This window comes from Peromyscus maniculatus, chromosome 1, assembly GCF_049852395.1.
Source record: "Peromyscus maniculatus bairdii isolate BWxNUB_F1_BW_parent chromosome 1, HU_Pman_BW_mat_3.1, whole genome shotgun sequence".
In the NCBI taxonomy this organism is placed as follows: Eukaryota; Metazoa; Chordata; class Mammalia; order Rodentia; family Cricetidae; genus Peromyscus; species Peromyscus maniculatus.
In genome coordinates this window covers 33005397-33024282 of record NC_134852.1, presented here as the reverse complement: position 1 = coordinate 33024282, position 18886 = coordinate 33005397, and the positions used below count along the sequence as shown (strand labels likewise).

The window sequence follows — 18886 nt, the reverse complement described above, 5'->3', positions numbered from 1 at the left end:
AGCTGGGGACCTGGGTCCTACACCCAATCAGAAGCATAGGCTACAAAGCCCAGTTTCAAAAGAAAAAAAAATCTTCAAAGCTCAGAACAAGGGTTGGGATGGAGCTGGAGAGAGAATGCTTGACTAGAATCTACTAGTGAGGGTCAGAAGTGGGACTCAACGGGAGAGAATGTGCCCAGCACCTAAGGGACTCAAAGAGAGAGAATGTGCCCAGCACCTAAGGGACTCAAAGAGAGAGAATGTGCCCAGCACCTAAGGGACCCCAGACTGGATTCCATCCCCAACACTGAAGGATGAGATGAGGAGAACCAATCTCACTCTCCCATACCAGACAAGGCCTGCACAGTGAGAGGTCTGTCCCGCCGCTGGCCACAGAAGGCAGCGATGAGGCTCCGGTCTGACTGCACAACACCAGTGTCCAGGAAGCGTGGGAATCCATCAAAGGCCAGGACATAGCTCAGCTGAAAAGGGACAGACGCAAGAGTTATGGATGTGCTTGGAGCCTGGGAGAGAAGGGCTCAAGGGGAGAGAGCAGAATGCCGTGGAAGCGCTTTCTTATCTCAGCTACATGGGAGGCAGAGGAGGATGGAGTTCACTGGGAGTCTGGGCTCCATGATAAGAGCCTATACCAGAGAGAGAATGGGAGAGAGTAACCTAAGTCTAGGGCATGGGCTATGTGAACATGCAGGACAGACCATGTTTGTGCCATGGGGGCTGCCCCCCCACCCTGCACCCAAAGCAGACAGAGCTAATAAACCAGACACTTCCTCAACATGCAGTAGTACATTAGTAGTAGCCACTACTAATGCATCAGAGTGGGCACCCGGGGTATAAGAATTGACCACGGCTGGTCTGGGAGGAGGTGCTAGAGGATCTGAAGAATGAGAGGCAGGAACTCAGGAAATAGAAAAAGAACTGGGAAATGGGAGGATCTCAGAGCCTAGAACAGTTTTAGACATGTAGGATCAAAGAAACCAACAGTGACATGGGGGTCAGGATCTATTTAGGGGATCCAAATTGGGAAGGGGATGTGGTTCTGGCTGATAAACTGAACCCTAGTCCCCCCAGTGCTCACAGTGCAAGGGGTACTGCTGTCTGGAGAGAAAGTAAGGGTGAGTGGGGGACAGAGGGTCCCAGGAGCACAGGGCTGCAGCACTTCTGTGGCCGAGACAACCCACACACAGTAGGACAGGCCGGGTCCAGCTCTGGCTGCCGCACCACCTGGAGGCAGCAGTCCCCCAAAGCGGCGGGAGCCCAGAGCCACGGAGGACACGTTGGTGAGGAGGGCACGACCCCCACACTCCCGGAAGCAGGAGCCACCAGCTCTGCAGAATAGAGGAGAGACAGTGTCAGAGCAGTCCTGCCTGACCCCATGGGGTCCCGAAGCCCTCTCTGCCCAGCCCCACCCGTTCCTGACTTACCGGGGGTCCCCATAGTATCCTGGAGAGCAGATCTGACAATGGGCACCCTCAGTATGGTCCTGGCAGAAGCAGAGCCCACTGAGGTTATCGCAGTGGCCGCGGCGCGGGTCTCCATGCCCATTGCACTGGCAAGGTCGGCAGCCCCCAGAGCCCGTTGCGTTGCCGAAACTGCCAGGCCGACACCGTTCGCAACGCTCCCCCCACGTCCAGTCTGTGGAGATCCCAGCAGGTGGGACACAAAGTCAAGAGCAAGGACAGGAAGGGGCCCAGACCACCTGACTCAGCTGATCCCAGACCTCCTCCCAAGCTGCTTCAAAGAGTCAAACAAGGCCTAGGCCAGGGAAGAAAAGCAAGCCCCTAAAGAGGGGAGCGAGGCCAGACCGGAGAGCTGGGACAGGAGCAGGGACTGGGGCAGGGGTAGCAGCAGGACCTGAGGGGAGACTCAGAAAGGAAGAAGTTGGAGTCCTGAAAAGACACCTTCTCCCCGCCACCCCCCCCCGCCCCCCCTCCGCCCCCCGGTCCTGGCAGAGCTGACCATGAGGCTCAGACCACGGTGGCTTACCCTGGCACTCATCACAGAAGCCAGGTCCCCGCCTGCGGCAGTGACTGTGAAAGTTGCAGCCACAGTCTCGAGAGCAACGTGGGGCAGGGGGTCCTGGGGCAGGCGTGGGTGGGGGCAGATCAGAGGTCCAACCTAGGTCACACACACAAGTGAAGTCCGGAGGACCACTGCACACACCATGGCCACAGTCTTCCAGGCACCTGAAGAATCATGGCGGAGGTGGGGAAAAGGTGACCCAGAGTCCTCAAAGCACCCCATCACCTCCACCCCCTGCAACACTCTCACAAGTGGCTGCTTCTTCCCATGGTCCTGTGCTGTGCAAGTAAACCTGTCTCCAAGGCAACCCTATCACACGTGGTGATACCTGTCTCCATAGAAACCACATAGCATTGCTATGAAAACTCCCTTCCAACTAGATCCTCTTCCATCTCCATGGCAATTCTGAAGGCTATGGCCCACAACCCTGGAGTACCCTGTTCCTATGGTAAAAGGGTTACCTTGAGCACCCTGCCATTCCACTGAGGTCCTTGTCTGCAAGGTGAAAACTTCATGCTAACCAGGATACCGGTTATACTGAGAGCCCACTACCATGACGGCTTCCTCCCTCTATCTCGAGCTCCAGCCCTGGGGCAACATTGCTACGGCAACCCACATCTCACTCACGTGCGGTTACAGTGTGTGATGCCATCGCCCTGGTAGCCACGCTGGCAGTGACATTCATAGCTGAGAGGCGTGTTCAGGCAGGTCGCCCGTGGATGACATCTTGCCAGGCCCAGGCGACATTCATCCACATCTGGACAGCGGGCATAAGCCCAGCGGGCAGGGAGAGCCACAGGCAACCCCAGGCCCTCTCCCACCCACAGAGAGCAGTTCCCCCCACCCAGGGGTCCAGAGAAATCCCCTTGTAGGCACCTGTGGAGTGGGAGATCAAAGGGGGTACAATATTGAAGTAGGAGACAGCCAGGGAAACAGCAACAGAGATGAAGACAGACAAAAAACAGAAAGATGGAAGAAAACAGAGAGGGAAAATACAGGAGAAAACAGTAGACGTCAATAAGGAAACCGAAAGGGCAGTTACAGGATGTAGGGCAGGGCAATGGGGCAGAGAAACAGGTCATTAAAATTACTCAGTAGGGAGAGCCAGGTTTCCCACCCAACCAGCCAAGTCCCTCACCGTCCCAGAGTGGGGTTGTCTTCATTGCCACACCAACCACACTCGTGACTCTGCAGACACTCGTGACAAGTCAGGAAGCCACCGCAGCTCCTGCACCGTGGCTCTGAATGCACACTGCAGAGTGATAAGTGTTAGGGGTCAGAGCCCAGGACACTCTTCTGGTTGGGAACTCCAGCTCATCAACGCGTTCTCCGGAGCATACCTGTCATCCCAGCCACGGCAGCCTCCATGTGGGTACCGGGCGAGGTAGGCAGCAAACAGGAAGCAGGTGTGAGTGGACTGGCACCAGGCACACTGGCTAGAATTGGCCAGGCAGTCCTCACAGGTCAGGCGTCTGGGGGTGAAAGCAGGGCCAGGTCACTGCAGCCCACACCCCATGCACACCCGCCCCCTCCCAGACCTAGCTAAGGCTCACTGGCTGCAGAGTGGGGGGCATTCCTCTGGGCTCTTCAGGGCACCTCGGCCCCGGCCTCGCCGGCTGCATGCTGCATCCCCTTTGCGGCTGGTGCTCTGATGCCACTCACAAAAGGGGTCCTGGGGTGTGGGAGGACAAGGTCAGAACTCAGCCCTCACCTACCCAAAATCCAGCTGCCTCTCCTTCCTGCCTCTAGTCCACTTGCAATCACCTCAGCCACAGACACATGTCTGTCTACTAGCTCTCACCCCTTGTTCGGATAATAGCAGTTGGGGGGTGGGGGAAGTAAGGGGAGAGAAGGGCAAAGGGGCACATACTTTCCCAACCCCAGTCACGAGACCAGATCCCGACACAAGACCCAACCAGAAGTCCGACATGGTGCCACATGCCAGAAATCCCAGCACTTGGGAGGTGGAGGCAGAAGTATCCTGAGTTGGAGGCCAACCCAGGCTATATAGCAAGACTGAGTGTCAAAAAGAAAAAAGATCAATTTCTAGCCAATGAAACACAACTCTGCTTAGGACTGAATGCCAAGAAGAGTCTGGGGTCCATGGCCTCCCTGCAGGTCACAGGAACAAACTCTCCCCAGAAACAGGTAGCAGAGCAGAGGAAGCTGGATGTCCCCAGCTGGTGGAGCTGGCAGGCCTGACCACCGACGCCAGGCTGACAATGGTCAAGCAGATAAACACCCGCTTGCCCTTGGTGCAGAATGCTCAATGATGGTTCTGACCTCTGCCACAGGGCACAGTCTGACTCCCAGCCTCACTTCCTCTACTTCAGGATTAACTCTTAGACACCGAGGACGATCGTCCTAGCTATCTGCCCTTACCAGGGCCCTCTACTGTCTGGGTCACCTCTAAGGGAACCTATCCCAGCAGACACCTGGGTGCAGGCATGGCAGTCACGATGCTCCTCACAGAGTGGGCAGAGGGCAGGCACCAGCACCAGCAGAGACTCGCCAGTCCCGTCATCCTCACAGTGGGCCCTTCCCTGACGCAGGTGACAGGTGGCACTGTTGAGGCACCAGCCGCAGCCCTGATCAGCCAGGCAGCCCAGACAGGAGGAGTAGGAGGCACATGCCGAAGAGCGGTAGGGCTCCAGGAAGAAGAAGGAGATCTCCTGGGGCAGGGCACACATGACAGGAGTCAGGTCTGGGGGAAGTCAGCTGGAGACGATGACTGCCGTTAGGGGTTTGGACACAGCATGGAAGCACCATTGGGGATTCGGGAAAGGGGCCAGGGTCGGAAGGACTCTAGAGACTAGAGGTCAAAGTGTGGAGGGCAGGGGTCAAGGGAGGAGTCAGATCTGGACAGGGTACAAAATACAGGTGGGGATTAGATGTACCTCAGGAGTAAAGCACTTGCCTAGGATCCACAAATAAGAGGTTAAGAGGGAGAGGACACAGTTGAGGGATAGAGTCCATGCCTAGAATCCCCCAGTGAGGGGCTGGGGTGTGGCTCAGTGGTAGAGCCCCTGCCTAGAATCCCCTAGTGAGGGGCTGGGGGCGTGGCTCAGTGGTAGAGCCCCTGCCTAGAATCCCCCAGTGAGGGGCTGGGGTGTGGCTCAGTGGTAGAGCCCCTGCCTAGAATCCCCCAGTGAGGGGCTGGGGTGTGGCTCAGTGGTGGAGCCCCTGCCTGGAATCCCTCAGTGAGGGGCTGGGGGTGTGGCTCAGTGGTAGAGCCCCTGCCTAGAATCCCCCAGTGAGGGGCTGGGGTGTGGCTCAGTGGTAGAGCCCCTGCCTAGAATCCCCCAGTGAGGGGCTGGGGTGTGGCTCAGTGGTAGAGCCCCTGCCTAGAATCCCCCAGTGAGGGGCTGGGGTGTGGTCAGTGGTAGAGCCCCTGCCTAGAATCCCCCAGTGAGGGGCTGGTGTGTGGCTCAGGGGTAGAACATTTGCTAGAAATCACAAGGCCCTGTGCTCCATTCTAGCATCTTCCAAAAAAGAATATGGAAATCAAATCAGGGCCTGGGATCAAATGTTAGAGTCTGGTGGGTTCAAAGTGATGTCCAAAGTTGAAGGCAGGAGTCACAGTCAGGATCAAGTGACTTAAGATTTTGTCACTTGGAACTTGAAAAGCCCAGAGGATCTGAGGCCAGAGCCAAGAATAGAGTAGGAGGCTAGACACTCACGCTGCCTCCTGGCACTCCAGTCCGATCCCACAGGAGAGTGAGCTCGCTGTGCCCAGGGCCTGCCGAGCCGTTGAGCTGGCCTCGGATCTCCACTGCATACTTGTGGCCTCGCCCAGGCAGTGGGAAGAGGCGAGCAGAGCCAGGGCGCTGCAGACGTCTTGTCTCCTTCTCTTGCTGAGCCACCCAGCGACCCACCTCCTCCTGCAGTGGGGTGAGCAACCAGACTGGACCTCAGACCTCTCCACTCTGCTTCTTTAGGCACCCAGTCCTTGCTTCCAAGGACCCCAGGGAGGAGGAGGGCCTCAGGGATCCTTGGATTCTATAAAGTTGCCGCCCCTCCCCATGACCCACCTCCTCCTCAGGGAAATCTGACTTGTCACTCAAACCTTTCTCGCACTCCCCAGAATTTCCCCAAATTCTGCTCACAGTTAAGAACCCCAAAGCCCCTAAGTATATACCCATGCCTGAATGCTCCCCGCTGTCCCCCAGGACCCTGACATTGCCACAGTTGCCTTGAATCACACTCATGACCATATTTACCAAAAATCACCTCAGAATACTAGAATCCCTCACCATGTTCTCAGTGTCAGGGCCTCTGGCCATCCGGGCCAGGACATGGAGGCGCTGGGCCCGAGCCCACACAGCCACATCCTCAGCCCCAGGGCCACCCGGCCCTCCTGGCAGCAGTGGGTGAATGAAGCCTCGGTAGACCAGGGACACATCTGTCTCCGCGCTGGGCGTCAAGGTGATAGTTGTACTTCGGACAATGGAGACCTGTACCATGCAGAGATGGGATATATATGTAAGTCTCTCTCTGGACTATCACTAAGTACCCACACCCCTCTGGCCACACCAGAACCAGAGAAGATAGGCCAAAACACCTTCACCAATGAGAAACTGAGATAGGGCACTGAGTTTAGGAAGCTTGCCCATCATCCCTCTAGAAAAAGTGTCAAGACCAAATTCAGACAGTATAAACAGGTTCCACCTGGGCCCCCAATCCAATCCCATCTTTAGGTCATAGTAAAACTCAAAAGACGGAGGGGCCAGCAAGATGCCTTGGGGGTAAAGTGACTACCATTCCAGCCTGGACACCTGAGTTCAGACCTCAGAACCTACAGAAGTTGGAAAGAAGACAACCATCTCCATGAAGCTGTCCTCTCACATACATGTACACACACACTAAAAATAAATTTAAATTTTCCTCAAAACTAGCCAGGCGTGGTGGCACACAGCCTTAATACCAGCACTGGGGAGGCAGAATCAGGCAGTTAGCTGTGAGTTCAAAGCCAACCTGGTCTACATAGGGAGTTTCAGGCTATCCAGGGCTACATAATAAGAGCCTATCGCAAACAAAAACAAAACAAAAACAAAAATGTCTTTTAAACTTGAAGACTGGCCCCTCTGGTATCTTGGTCCTCAGCTCCCTGCTTTCTCACCAACCCTTCCAAGGCTAGGCCCGACATTCCCGGTGATGACGCAGCACAAGATTTACTTCCTAGGGTATGAATCTGTAATAGCAGAACCGAACAACCCAAGTATTCATCACCGGAGACTATTTCCGTAATTTACAAAACCTGGACTTGTTGGGCCACACCCATAAACCCAGCACTTGGGGGACGTAGGCAGGACTGAGACCAGCCTTGACTACATAGCCAGGCCTTATCCCCCAAACAAATGACTAAATAAACATACAGCAGTATAGCGTTTAAATGTAAATAGAATATTATATAACTGTCCAAAATAAGAAGTGTGAGCTAGCACAGTGGCAGAGGCTTGTAACTCCTGTCCTCAGGAGGTGGAGGAAAGTGGATCAGCCCCAGCCACACAGCAAGTCCAAGGCCTGCCTAAGCTCCTCAGGGAGGGAAGACAAGGCACACAGGAACATGTGCCTTACAGTGCCAGTTACTCAGGAGGCAGCCAAGGGAGGATCACTTGAGCCTAGGCTATCAGGGCCAGCCTGGGCAACTAACAAATAAGAGTGGAAGTATGAGTTCTGTTATGGGAAAGCTTGCTTGAATATTAAGAAAAAGCAGGCTGAGTCTGGTGGCACGTGGCTTTAATGCCAGCACTCAGGAGGCAGAGGCAAGAGCATTGCCGTAACTTGGCTTGCTGTGGTGGCTAATGATTGTCTACTTGACAGGATTCAGAACCACCAAAGAGACAAATCTCTGAGCATGTGCATGAGGGAACTGCTAGACTAAGTGAACTGAAGTGGAAAGACCCACTCAAAACGTGAGTGATGCCAGAGGAAACAAAATCAAAAAGCAAGCTGAGTGTCAGAATCCGCCTTGTCACTTCCCAGCTGCCTCACATTCCGGCCACCATGCCTTCTCCACCAATGCGGAATGAAGTTCTTTGGATTTTTGTTTTGTTTATGAGACAGAGTCTCACTACATAGTATAGGCTGACTTGGACTTCAAAATTCTTCTCTCTTGCCTTAGCTTTCCAAGTGCTGGGATCACAGATGTGCACTACCATGTCCAGCATGAAATCCATTTCCAAGTGAAGTTACAGCACAAAGGAACCCTGAAGGCATGTTTAAGTGAAAGAAGCCAGACACAGAAGCCACAGATTACCTGACTCCATTTATATCCAATGTCCACAGCTGGCAAATTCACTGGCCAAGGGGTTCAGGGAAGACTGAGCAGGAAGCAATTAGTAAATAAATCTAGAACTGACTTGAGAATGACAAAAATGTTGTTCTTACAATCTTTGTTTTGGTTTGTTTGTTTGTTTGTGTGAAACAAGCTTTCTCTATATAGCTCTGGGTGTCTTAGAACTCACTCTGTAGACCAGGCTGGACTCAAACACACAGAGCTCCACCTGCCTCTGACTGCTAAGTACTGGGATTAAAGGTGTACACCACCATGCCCAGCTTGTTTTGTAATCTTTTGAATGTACTGAGTTATTATGGTAAATTTTATGTGTTATTTCACTCAAATAAAAAAAAATTGAGCTGAAGAGATGGCACAGAGGTGAAGAGCACTGACTGCTCTTCCAGAGATCCTGAGTTCAATTCCCAGCACCCACATGGTGGCTCACAACCATCGATAGTGGGATCTGATGCCTTCTTCTGGTACACACGCAGACAGGACACTCATACCAAAAAAAAAAAAAATTGTAGGGCATCATGGCACAGTATTGCCCTTTCACCTACAGGAGAGCTAGGGAGAAAGATAAACGCAAGGTCTGTTAGGAACAGAGTGAGTTCCAGGCCAGCCTGGGCAACTTAAGGAGACCCTGTGTCAAAATAAAAAGTAAAAAATAAATAAATAAATAAAAAATCTGTGACTCTAACTCAGCAGCTGAGCACTTGCCTAGAGGATGCCAGAGAGGCCCAGGATGTGGCTCATGGTGGCATGAATATTTAGCCTACACAAAGCCCTGGGTTCCATCCCCAGGACTGCCCCCCAGAAAGACTCATTTGAAAAGAAGCAACCCTAGGTCAACTCCATCCCCAGGTCCATCTGGCCCCCACCTTGTCAGGCTGAGAGGCGTTGGGTGGCTGCTGGAAGGTGAGCAGGTGCAGGCCAGGCAGGAAGCTCTGGGTGACGCAGGCCTCCAGGGACGTAACGAAGACAGGCGCTGGCCCCCACCAGCCCACAGTGCCCGAGATCTGCTCCCCTCGGCAGCGGGCCTGCTCTGAGAGGACAGGAGTGTGGGAAGCTGGAGGGTCAGTGGGAAGTCTGGACCCCTCCCCCGCTGCTGCCCGGTACTCACCAGGCCTAGGAAGGCAGCTCTCGTTGTGCACACACCAACCTAGGGCACCAGGTCCGCGGGGAGGAGCTGCGGGGCTACTGAAGGCCAGGCATGCTTGGCAGTCACTTAGGAGGCGGCCTAGGCCCAGGCAGCTGGCCGCCGGACACTGCAAGGAAAATCAGAGTCAATGTATACGGTCCTTTGGAACTCAGGGGATCTGGGATGAGCTGTGGATACGTGGTCTGGGCTGGAGCATCAGCAAAGCAGCCAAAGGGAAACTGGAGCAGGATTGGCCTATAGCAGTGGTTCTCAAACTGTGAGTCGCAAACCCTTTGGGGGTCAAATGACCCTTTTACAGGGGTCACCTAAGACCATCATGCATATCAGATATTTATTTTACAATTCAGAACTACATTTATAAAGACTACAGTTATAAAGCAGCAACAAAAACAATTTTATGGCTGGGGGTCAGCACAACCTGAGGAACTAATTCAAGGGTCTCAGCGTTAGGAAGGTTGAGAACTACTGGTCTATAGGAAATCGAGAGCAAGGGTTCAGGTATCCAGGGACAGGTTCCTAAACTCAAAGGGGCTCGGGTGTTAGGAGAGGTCCAGGCTCTGGATTGGCAGGAGGCAGGAAATGAGGATCTTAGAAGGCTGACCACTTGGGCAGGGGAAGTTAAAGGCAGGCCTCCCTGTCAGTGGACAGAGGGCTTGGGGTAGTCACTCACGGCTCCTGAGGAGGTCCCCGGAGGGGGTGCTGCTTGGCAAGCCCCCTGGCACCAGCTACATTCTGGGTCTCGGGAGCAGACGCTGTGGTCTGTATACATGGAACAGTAGTCCAAGTGGTACTGCAGAGACACAGAGGGGACCACGCTCCAGCCTGGAGCTGTCTGCCAACTCTCGCTCCCTGGGATTGTCCCAGTTAACCCCAACTGCTCGGCACCCTGAGGACCCCACTCCATTCTGCCCTCAGCCCTGGAAAACCCTACACTACAGGGCACCCCATTCTTCCCACTTCTCTCCCGGGGACTTTCTCTCCACTTCACCCCTCATTTGTAGAGACCAGGTTCCCTCCTCCCAAGGCCACCCTCCCCCTGTCACCCCAGTGCTCACATCCAGGGCAGGTGCCTGAAACACGAAGGGGGGAACCTTGTAGGCCATCAAGTCCCCACGAGGCCGGCCACTATATCCCCCTGCCACCAACAGGACGCTGCCACCAAGTACAGCTGCCACATGTGAGTAACGACCACTAGGAGGTGCCGCTCGGCCTGGAACACAGTCATAAAATCAGACCTTTCCTGGCTTCTGCCGTCCTGGTTCCCGCCCTCCCCTCAGCCTAACCAGCTTATTGTGGCTTTAGGCCCTACCTAGCAAGGAAACTCTCCTGGCCTGCCAGGCTCTGCCCTGGCTAATGTTCTCCCCTCTCTCGGTCTCTCGGAAGCCCAATGCCCCTGCTCAAATCATCTCGAACAAAGTGAGATCTTTGCAACAGATGCGGATTCAAATCACACGTCAACTAGGAGCTGTTGTATGGCTTCAGGCAGGAGACTCAACCTTGCCAGGTCTTGGTTTCTTTCCCCATAAACTGAATGAGTGCCCATCCTTGTGGAGCCAGGAAAACACAATGGGGAGCCCTAGAAGGCTGCCTAGGTCTCACCTGCTCATGTCCATCCAGCAGCACTAGGCTCCTCTCTGGTGACTCCTGATGTCCTGAGGAAAACCACCCTTTCCCATCCCCAGCCCGAGAGACCTGTGCAGAGCTGTCCTGCCTCTGGTAGATGTGGGCCTTAGTTCAGATCTGCCAGTCAGAGCTCCAGATGGGGGACCTGATTCCTATAACTCCTAGGAAAGGGGAGTCTCCTCCTTCTGGGCATCTTAGTTTTATTTTGCTTTGCTTCCTGATTGTTTTTGTTTTTCCGTTTGTTTGTTTGAGACAGGGGCAGTCCAGGCTGTCCTGGAACTTGCTCTATAGACCAGGCTGGCCTCAAACTCAGAGATCCACCTCCCAAATGTTGGAATTAAATCTCTCAAATGCTAGGATTAAAGATGTGTGCCGCCATGCCCAGCTTTTTTGGGGGGGAGCGGGGGGGGGGGTTTGAAACAGGGTCTCCTGGAATTTGCTATGTAGACCAGGTTGGCCTTGAACTCATAGAGATCTGCCTGCCTCTGCGTCCTGAGTGCTTGGATTAAAGGCATTAAAGGTGTGTGCCACTACGCTGGGCTTTTTTTTTTTTTAAAGATTTATTTATTTTTATGTGCATTAGTGTTTTGCCTGAATACATGTCTGTGTGAGGATGTCAGGTCCCCTGGAACTGGAGTTACGGACAGTTGTGAGCTGCCATGTGAGTGTTGCTAGTGCTCTTCACCCCTGAGCCATCTCTCTGGCCCCACCCCTTTTTGAGACAGGCTCTCCATCTGTAGTCCCAGGCTAGTCTCAAATGCAGCCTCCTGAATGACGGGCTTACAGACCCCTCTGAGCACGGGAAGTGACCCAACACCATTCAACAGTTACTGGTGACATCTACAAAAGGGCCCATCTTGGAAAAGCGCCTGCCGCCACGTTTGGCAACCTGAGTTCAATCCCTGGGACCCACGTGGTGGAGGGACAGAACTGATTCCTGCAGGTTGTGAATTCCAGGAGACCCTGTTTCAGACCTCCACACACTCACTCTGGCTTAGCCCAGATACACACACACACACACACACACACACACACACACACAAAGTGGGAAAGGAAGGGAGAACCAGAGAGAAATGGTCAAGGCCATCTATCACCAAGCACCAGCCTGATGCTTTCACCCAAAATGAACCAAGAAATCCCCCTTTCTGCTTATAAAAAGTGAACTATGGTGGTCCATGTCTTTAATCCCAGCACTCAGGAAGCAGAGCCAGGTGGATCTCTGTGAGTTTGAGGCCAGCCTGGTCTACAGAGCGAGATCCAGGACAGGCACCCAAACTACACGGAGCAACCTTGTTTCAAAAAAAAGAAAGAGAGAGAGAGAGAGAGAGAAGAAGAAGAAGAAGAAGAAGAAGAAGAAGAAGAAGAAGAAGAAGAAGAAGAAGAAGAAGAAGAAGAAGAAGAAGAAGAAGAAGAAGAAAGAAAGAAAAGAAAGCAAAAAAAGAGAGAGAGAAAGAAAGAAAGAAAGAAAAGAAAGAAAGCAAAGAGAGAGAGAGAGAGAGAGAGAGAGAGAGAGAAAGGAAGGAAGGAAGGAAGGAAGGAAGGAAGGAAGGAAGGAAGGAAGGAAGGAAGGAAGGAAGGAAGGAAGAAAGAAAGAAAGAAAGAAAAGACAAAGAACAGCCCTGGAGGAAGACAATGTGCTGAACACTTCACTGTGCTATTCATGAGTCATACATCAATTCAGTTCACTTTCACAGCAGCCCGGTCACACAGCCATATCAGAAGCCCATTTTGTGGATGAGGAAATAAGGTGCAGACATCAAGGTGTGGTTTTATGGAGATGCCTGTTTGCAGTCACTACCTCTTGCTCATTATGACCATGAAGTCACTGCTTCTTAAGGAGCAACTTAGGGCAGCTGCAAACTGGCAAACTCCCAACGAGACCCTAGGTTCTGGAGCTGGAAAGACGGCCCGGTTGGTAAAGCGCTTGCCTCACAAGCTTTAGGACTGGAGTTCCAGGCATGACAGAACACCTGTATCCCAGCACTGTGGACACAGAGCCAAGAGGAGGCCTAGGGCTCACTGGCCAGCCAGACTATCCTAGCTGGTGAGCTCCAGGCCAAGGAGAGACCCTGACTCAAAGAAGGTGGACAGTATTCCTGAGGACGATACCTGAGGTTGTCCTCAGGCCTTCACGTGTGCACTATGCATACACACACATACACACACATTTAAAAATAAGAAATAAAACCAAAGTTCAGTGCCCTGCATCTGCTTCCTGGTCACCCACCCTGTCCTAGTCCATGCTTCTCCAGAGGCCATTCTAACAAGATGCCTTGCCCACCAAGGTAATGACTGAGGCAGCTCCCGCTAAAATTGAGAGATCTTCAAAAGCCCTCAGGAAAAAAAAAGGAAGCACTCACCCTCAGGGGTTCCTGGTGGGGCAAGCTCAGCCCCTGACACCCACTGGTGGCAGCCAAGGTGGTAGAAGAAGATGCCATCTTCATAGCACTTTTCCTCCTGGTAATGGGTGTGCACATTGCCCCCTGGGAGAGGAGGAAAGGGCACAGCTTGTGAGCCTTGGGAGGCGGGGACCACCCAGCCTGAGTCTTAACACGGGGTGGGCTCAGGCAAGCCTTGGGAGAGGAAGCAACATCCAGGCTGAGTCTCGGCTCAGGGTGGGCTCAGGCCCCTAGCAGGCAGACATGATCAGGGAAATCGCCTCACCGTAGACCACCATGTAGTTTCCCAGAACACTGGCTGTGTGGAAGGCTCTCTCCCGTGGACCCTGGAGCCCATCCCGGCCCTTCAGCGTGGTCCATACACGACGATCCACGTGGAAGAGCTCAGTGGAATTCACTCGCACAGAAAACCTACAGGGAAGAAACAGGCCAGGGCTCAGGGCCATGACCAGTCCATATCCCATCCTGACTGGACATTCGCTATGGGCAGGACCCAGGTCTGAGCAGGGTCTGATAACTTGCATAATCTGGCAAGAGCCGGACAACAGGTGAATGAGTAGAAGTGTGGGGAGCGACCGGTCAGGGCCTGAGTAAAGGTCAGAGAGCGTCTGTGAGGGTGAGGGAATAAGAAAGTGAACAAATGAAGGATGAAAGGAGGAAGTAATGACATGAGTACAGGAGTTGGTCAGTGAGCAAAACCTCTAAGGGTTAAGGTCACCGGAGTGTTGGGTCAGGAGTGTAGGACAGGAGACTCACCGGGCAGTGGAAGGTCGGTGTCCGCCATGGACCAGCAGGGTACGGGAGGAGGCATGGAACACCATAGAGTGGCCGGTGGCAGCAGGGGGCCGCCCACCTGCCGGGATCACCTGCTCCCAGTAGCCCCTGCTGGTGTGGTCCAGGCGGAAACGGAAGAGGCCAGAAGAGAAGAGGTCATGTTGCGTGCGACCACCAGACACATACAGCCAGATGTCATCCACCAGAGCAGCCGCGTGGCCCGCCAGGCCTGGGGGCCCAGAGGGGCTGGAAGCAGGTGGGGCCAGAAGCTCCCAGTGGCCTCCACCCAGGGGGCTGAAGGCCCACACATCATTGGTGAGCAAGCCATTGGCCAGTTCGCCACCCATCAGCACCAGGAGGCCAGCCCAGGCCACGGCCACATGGGAGTGACGGGCGGCCTGTGGGGAAGAGACAAGGAGACACACATGGTGACACATGGAGAGGGCCAGAGCAGAGAGATGCAAAGACAGACGTGCAGAGAGGGACCGGGAGACAGCTGAGGCAGCGACAAAGGCAAGAGGATCAGGAGTTCAAGGCTAGCCTGAGCCACATAGTGAATTTGAGACCAGGCTAGGCTACATGAGACCCTACTTCAAGCAGACAAACAAAAAAGCCAAACAAAAAGAAGAAGAGGAGGAGGAGGGGGTGGGAAGAGGAGGAGAAGGGGGAGGGGGGAGGGAGAGGAGGAGAAGATAAAGAACAAGCAAACAGGAAGCCAGGCCTGGCGGCATACACTTCTAATCTCCACACTTAGGAGGCTGAGGCAGGAAGACTGCTGTGAATTCTAGGCTAGCCTGGGCTACAGACTGGGACCCACATCAGCCTAAGCCCTTAACACAAAATAAAAGAAAGAAGGAAGGAGCCAGGAGATGGTGGCGCACACCTTTAATCCCAGCACTCAGAGACAGAAGCAGGCGGATCTCTGTGAGTTCGAGGCCAGCCTGATCTACAGAGTGAGATCCAGGACAGCCAGGGCTACACAGAGAAACCCTGTCTCAAAAGAAAGAAAAAGAAGAGAAGGAAGGAAGGAAGGAAGGAAGGAAGGAAGGAAGGAAGGAAGGAAGGAAGGAAGGAAGGAAGGAAGGAAGGAAGGTGCACACACATGAGACATGAGAATAAAAACAGACATGGTGACAGAAAAACCCAGTGAGAGAGCGAGGAGGCAGGAAGACAGAAACTGAAGTGAGCAAGACTGAGCAACAGCCTCAGAGGAATTGAGACCAAGATGGAACAGGATACTAAGAAATCAGACAGAGGAAAAAGGCAGATTGATATAGACACACATACTGGGTATGCTAATACATGTCTACAATCCCAGCATGAGAAGGAGCAGAAAAATTGGGGGTTCAAGGCTACCCTGGGCTGTCTGAGACCCTGTCTCAAAAAAATGGATGGAGGGAAGGGAATCAGGCAGGCTGAGGAAAAGAGAAAGAGAGGGGTGGAGAGAGAAGAGGGGACAAATGCGGAGAGGGAAGGGGGGCAAGAGCATATGGAAAGAAGGGGAAGGGCAAGAAGAGGAACCTGAGTGAGCAAAAACAGAAACAGGGAGAAGCAGGCCACTAGACACACTGTCGGGGATGGAGGTAGCAGGGTGGCGGGGTCATGAGTGGGCAGGCCCCCAGTCAGGGCAGAGGAGGGTCCGTACCGGAGCAGGACTCAGGTCCCAGGTGTCCCAGGTGTTTGTGGAGAAGTTGTACAGGACAAGGTCACCCAGGGCCTTGTTAAGGTCCTGGCCTACAAATGAGATGAGTGCTTTCAAACCCCAGGCACAGGATGACAGGCCTCCAGACCCTCCGAACTCACCCCCTCCCCATCTGCTTACCTCCAAAGACAGCCAGCAGCCCGGGTGGGGACAGGAAGGCACCAGCTGCCCCGATTCGGGCAGAGAAGGCAGAGTCCCCGGCACTCACATTGTGCCACCAGCCAGCCCCCTGGTTCTCCCACAAGTGCAGGTCACAGGCTCGTCCAAGAAATCCAGGCTCACAGCGGCATGGTCCCAGGGCCTGGGAGGAGGGAGACAAAAAGGCAGAGAGAAGGAGATATGGACCAGGGGCCATACAGAAAGAAACAGATCCAAGACAGACAGGGTAGAAAAAGAGAGACAGACAGACAGAAAGGACAAGCAAGGGGACACAGGAAAAGGAGCAGGAGACACAAGGTATAACCCGAGGGAGACAGAGGTCGGCCAGAGCAGACAGGCCCACAGAAAAGGCAAGGACAGACAGAAAGGGACATGTTAGTGAGGTCTGGGCTGGATGAGGGTAAGGAGGGTTCTAAACACAACACAGATCCCAAGTTGGGAGTGCAGAGCTGACATGTAAGGTTAGGGGTGAAAGGGCACAAGTCCTGGCCGGGAGCCAGGTGTGGTGGCATACACCAGGAACCCCAGAACTCAGGAGGCTGAGGCAGGAGGATCTCGAGTTTGAAGCCAGCCTGGTTACCAAATGAGACTCTGTCTCAAAAACAATCAAACAAAAATCATGGCAGGGACCCGGCAGGGACCCAAGGCCAAACAGAGGTCAGGGGGCATTGCCCCCAGGTGAAGGTTGGCTAGAGATGAGGACAGAGCCAGAAGTGCGGTCTCAAAGAGAGAGGAGCAGGTGGAGGTGGGGCAGGGCTGATGTCACATGTGGGGGAAAGACCTGGAGGGAGAGGGGGCTGGCTCCCACAGCAGCGGGGTGGGGAGTGTCACGATGGAACGAGGCCCTGTCTTAGCCAGGTGTGGCAGGTATGGTGACACACAGGTCAGGACCCCAGGGAAGCTCAGTGGGGGACCGCTCACCGAGGCACAGGTGCCATGGCTGCCACAGTAGGCTGAGCACTCCTGCAGGCCACAGTCTGGACCTCCCCAGCCTGGCTCACAGAGGCACACTCCTGGTGACTTGCACTGGCCATGGTTCTGGCAGCCCCCAGGACACAAGGAGAAGCGGAAGGAGGCGTTGAAACCCAGCAGGTTGTAGTTGGCATCGCTGAAGAGGTGGAGCAGCATCTACAAGACAGGAGGGCTGGGTGTAATGGGTGGGCTGCATCCAGGTGGTGGACCACCCCTCAGGAACCCACTGCCTTTCTTGGTCTCCTTTAGGTGTTTGAAAAAGGATCTCACGGAGCCCAGGCTGGCTTCACACCCACTATATAGACGGAAATGACCTCAAATTTCTGATCCTTCTGCCTCCACTTCCCCAGTACTGGCATTACAAGTGTGTACCCCCACACTCATTTTATGGGGTGCTGGGGATCAAACCCAGGGTTTTGTGAATGCTAGGCAAACACTCTACCCACTGAACTACATCCTCAGCTCCCCACCCCCTTTGTCTCTTTTCTATGTGTATGTGGAGGGTTTTGTTTGGCTGTTGTAGCTGCTTGGTCAGGGTTTCACTATGAGGCCCAGGCTGGTCTCAAACTCTCAGCAATCCAGCTCTTGAGCACAGGGATTATAGGTATGCACCACCAAACCCAGCATTCTGTCTTTTTCCACTTCCCATTGTGTCTTCTCTGATCTCTTCTGGCTGGCTGTTTCTGTCCCTTCTGATCTTTTCCATTTCTTCCTAGGTGTGTGCTCCTCTCCCTCACATTCCCAAGAGATCCTGTGACCACGGTCCCATACCCCCTCCACTACTAACCTTGCCTGAGGAAGCCTCAATGGGTGGGGGTCTCGTGCTCCCACTCAGACTAGCAAGCAGCGGGCCCTGGGGCGAATCACCGTCATACACAAACAGGTAGTCATACGTGCACTCCGTGTCCAGGAAGAGGAAGTCCAGCAGGATTCGGTGCTGAGGGCTCGGGGCTGGCAAACAAGCACAGGGGGCCAGGTTCCGACGTGACCCTTCTCTGCAAGGACCCATGCAGCCCACCCACTGACACCACCACACCTTGTTCTGGGCAATGTGAGGGCTCCAAGCAGCTCCTGCCTCACACAGCTGGGCAGGCAGAGGACAGGAGCTCAGAGGAACAACATCCTGAGCTGTTTTGGGCTGGATGGCCACCATCAGTTAATTTGTAGAAACCCACAAAGCCCTTCTCAGCCACAGCACCGTGCAGTGGTCTTGAGGCCAGGCCAGGCCCTAGGCAGGGTATGTCAAGAGAATCCTGTCTCCTCTCCATGAACAAAGAACTCATCTTAGAGCACCCCATCTGCGCGGACTCTGTCTCTGCTTACTTTGGTTCTATATGCACACAAGAAAACTATAGCGCCAGTCCTCAAATCTGGGCTCTGCCCCTGAACAGCTACTAGCTGTGTGACCTTGGGCAAACCACCTGCCTTCCAGGGCTGTCTTCTCACCTGTAACACACAGATCTAATGATACTTTGGTGGAGCCAAGATCTTTTTATTTTTTTGGAGGCAGGGTTTTTCTCTGTGTAGCCCTGGCTGTCCTGGATCTCACTCTGTAGACCAGGCTGACCGTGAACCTGCTTCTGCCTCCTCAGTGCTGGGATTAAAGATGTGCACCACCCTGCCTGGCAAGATCTTTAGGCCAGGGTTGGGGATGTAGCTCAGTGGTAGAGCACTGTCCAATGTCTGAGACCCCAGGTTCCATCCCCTGTACTGAAAAAAGCAAACTTTTTTTTTCCTCCTAGAGACAGTGTTTCTTGTATCATAGGCTGGCTTCAAGCCTCAGTTTCCAGGTGCTA

The 18886-nt window shown here is 53.8% G+C and overlaps 1 protein-coding gene across 2 annotated transcripts in view; it reads right to left on the bottom strand.

The window, feature by feature from the left end:
• Megf8 (multiple EGF like domains 8) overlaps nucleotides 1-18886 on the bottom strand; it is a 58388-nt gene that overhangs the window by 32060 nt on the left and 7442 nt on the right. For both annotated transcript variants that reach the window (XM_006988059.4, XM_006988060.4), the window contains exons 2-23: nucleotides 17878-18041; nucleotides 17040-17246; nucleotides 16080-16260; nucleotides 15903-15991; nucleotides 14240-14655; nucleotides 13749-13894; nucleotides 13445-13567; nucleotides 10517-10671; nucleotides 10132-10251; nucleotides 9423-9567; nucleotides 9181-9344; nucleotides 6273-6473; nucleotides 5700-5900; nucleotides 4455-4691; nucleotides 3573-3691; nucleotides 3360-3491; nucleotides 3158-3271; nucleotides 2647-2895; nucleotides 1984-2183; nucleotides 1422-1632; nucleotides 1076-1325; nucleotides 329-461 (exon numbers count right to left, since the gene is read on the bottom strand). In XM_006988059.4, coding sequence (XP_006988121.1) covers nucleotides 329-461; nucleotides 1076-1325; nucleotides 1422-1632; nucleotides 1984-2183; nucleotides 2647-2895; nucleotides 3158-3271; nucleotides 3360-3491; nucleotides 3573-3691; nucleotides 4455-4691; nucleotides 5700-5900; nucleotides 6273-6473; nucleotides 9181-9344; nucleotides 9423-9567; nucleotides 10132-10251; nucleotides 10517-10671; nucleotides 13445-13567; nucleotides 13749-13894; nucleotides 14240-14655; nucleotides 15903-15991; nucleotides 16080-16260; nucleotides 17040-17246; nucleotides 17878-18041 — 3957 coding nt within the window. The remainder of the gene's footprint in view (nucleotides 1-328; nucleotides 462-1075; nucleotides 1326-1421; nucleotides 1633-1983; nucleotides 2184-2646; nucleotides 2896-3157; nucleotides 3272-3359; nucleotides 3492-3572; nucleotides 3692-4454; nucleotides 4692-5699; nucleotides 5901-6272; nucleotides 6474-9180; nucleotides 9345-9422; nucleotides 9568-10131; nucleotides 10252-10516; nucleotides 10672-13444; nucleotides 13568-13748; nucleotides 13895-14239; nucleotides 14656-15902; nucleotides 15992-16079; nucleotides 16261-17039; nucleotides 17247-17877; nucleotides 18042-18886) is intronic.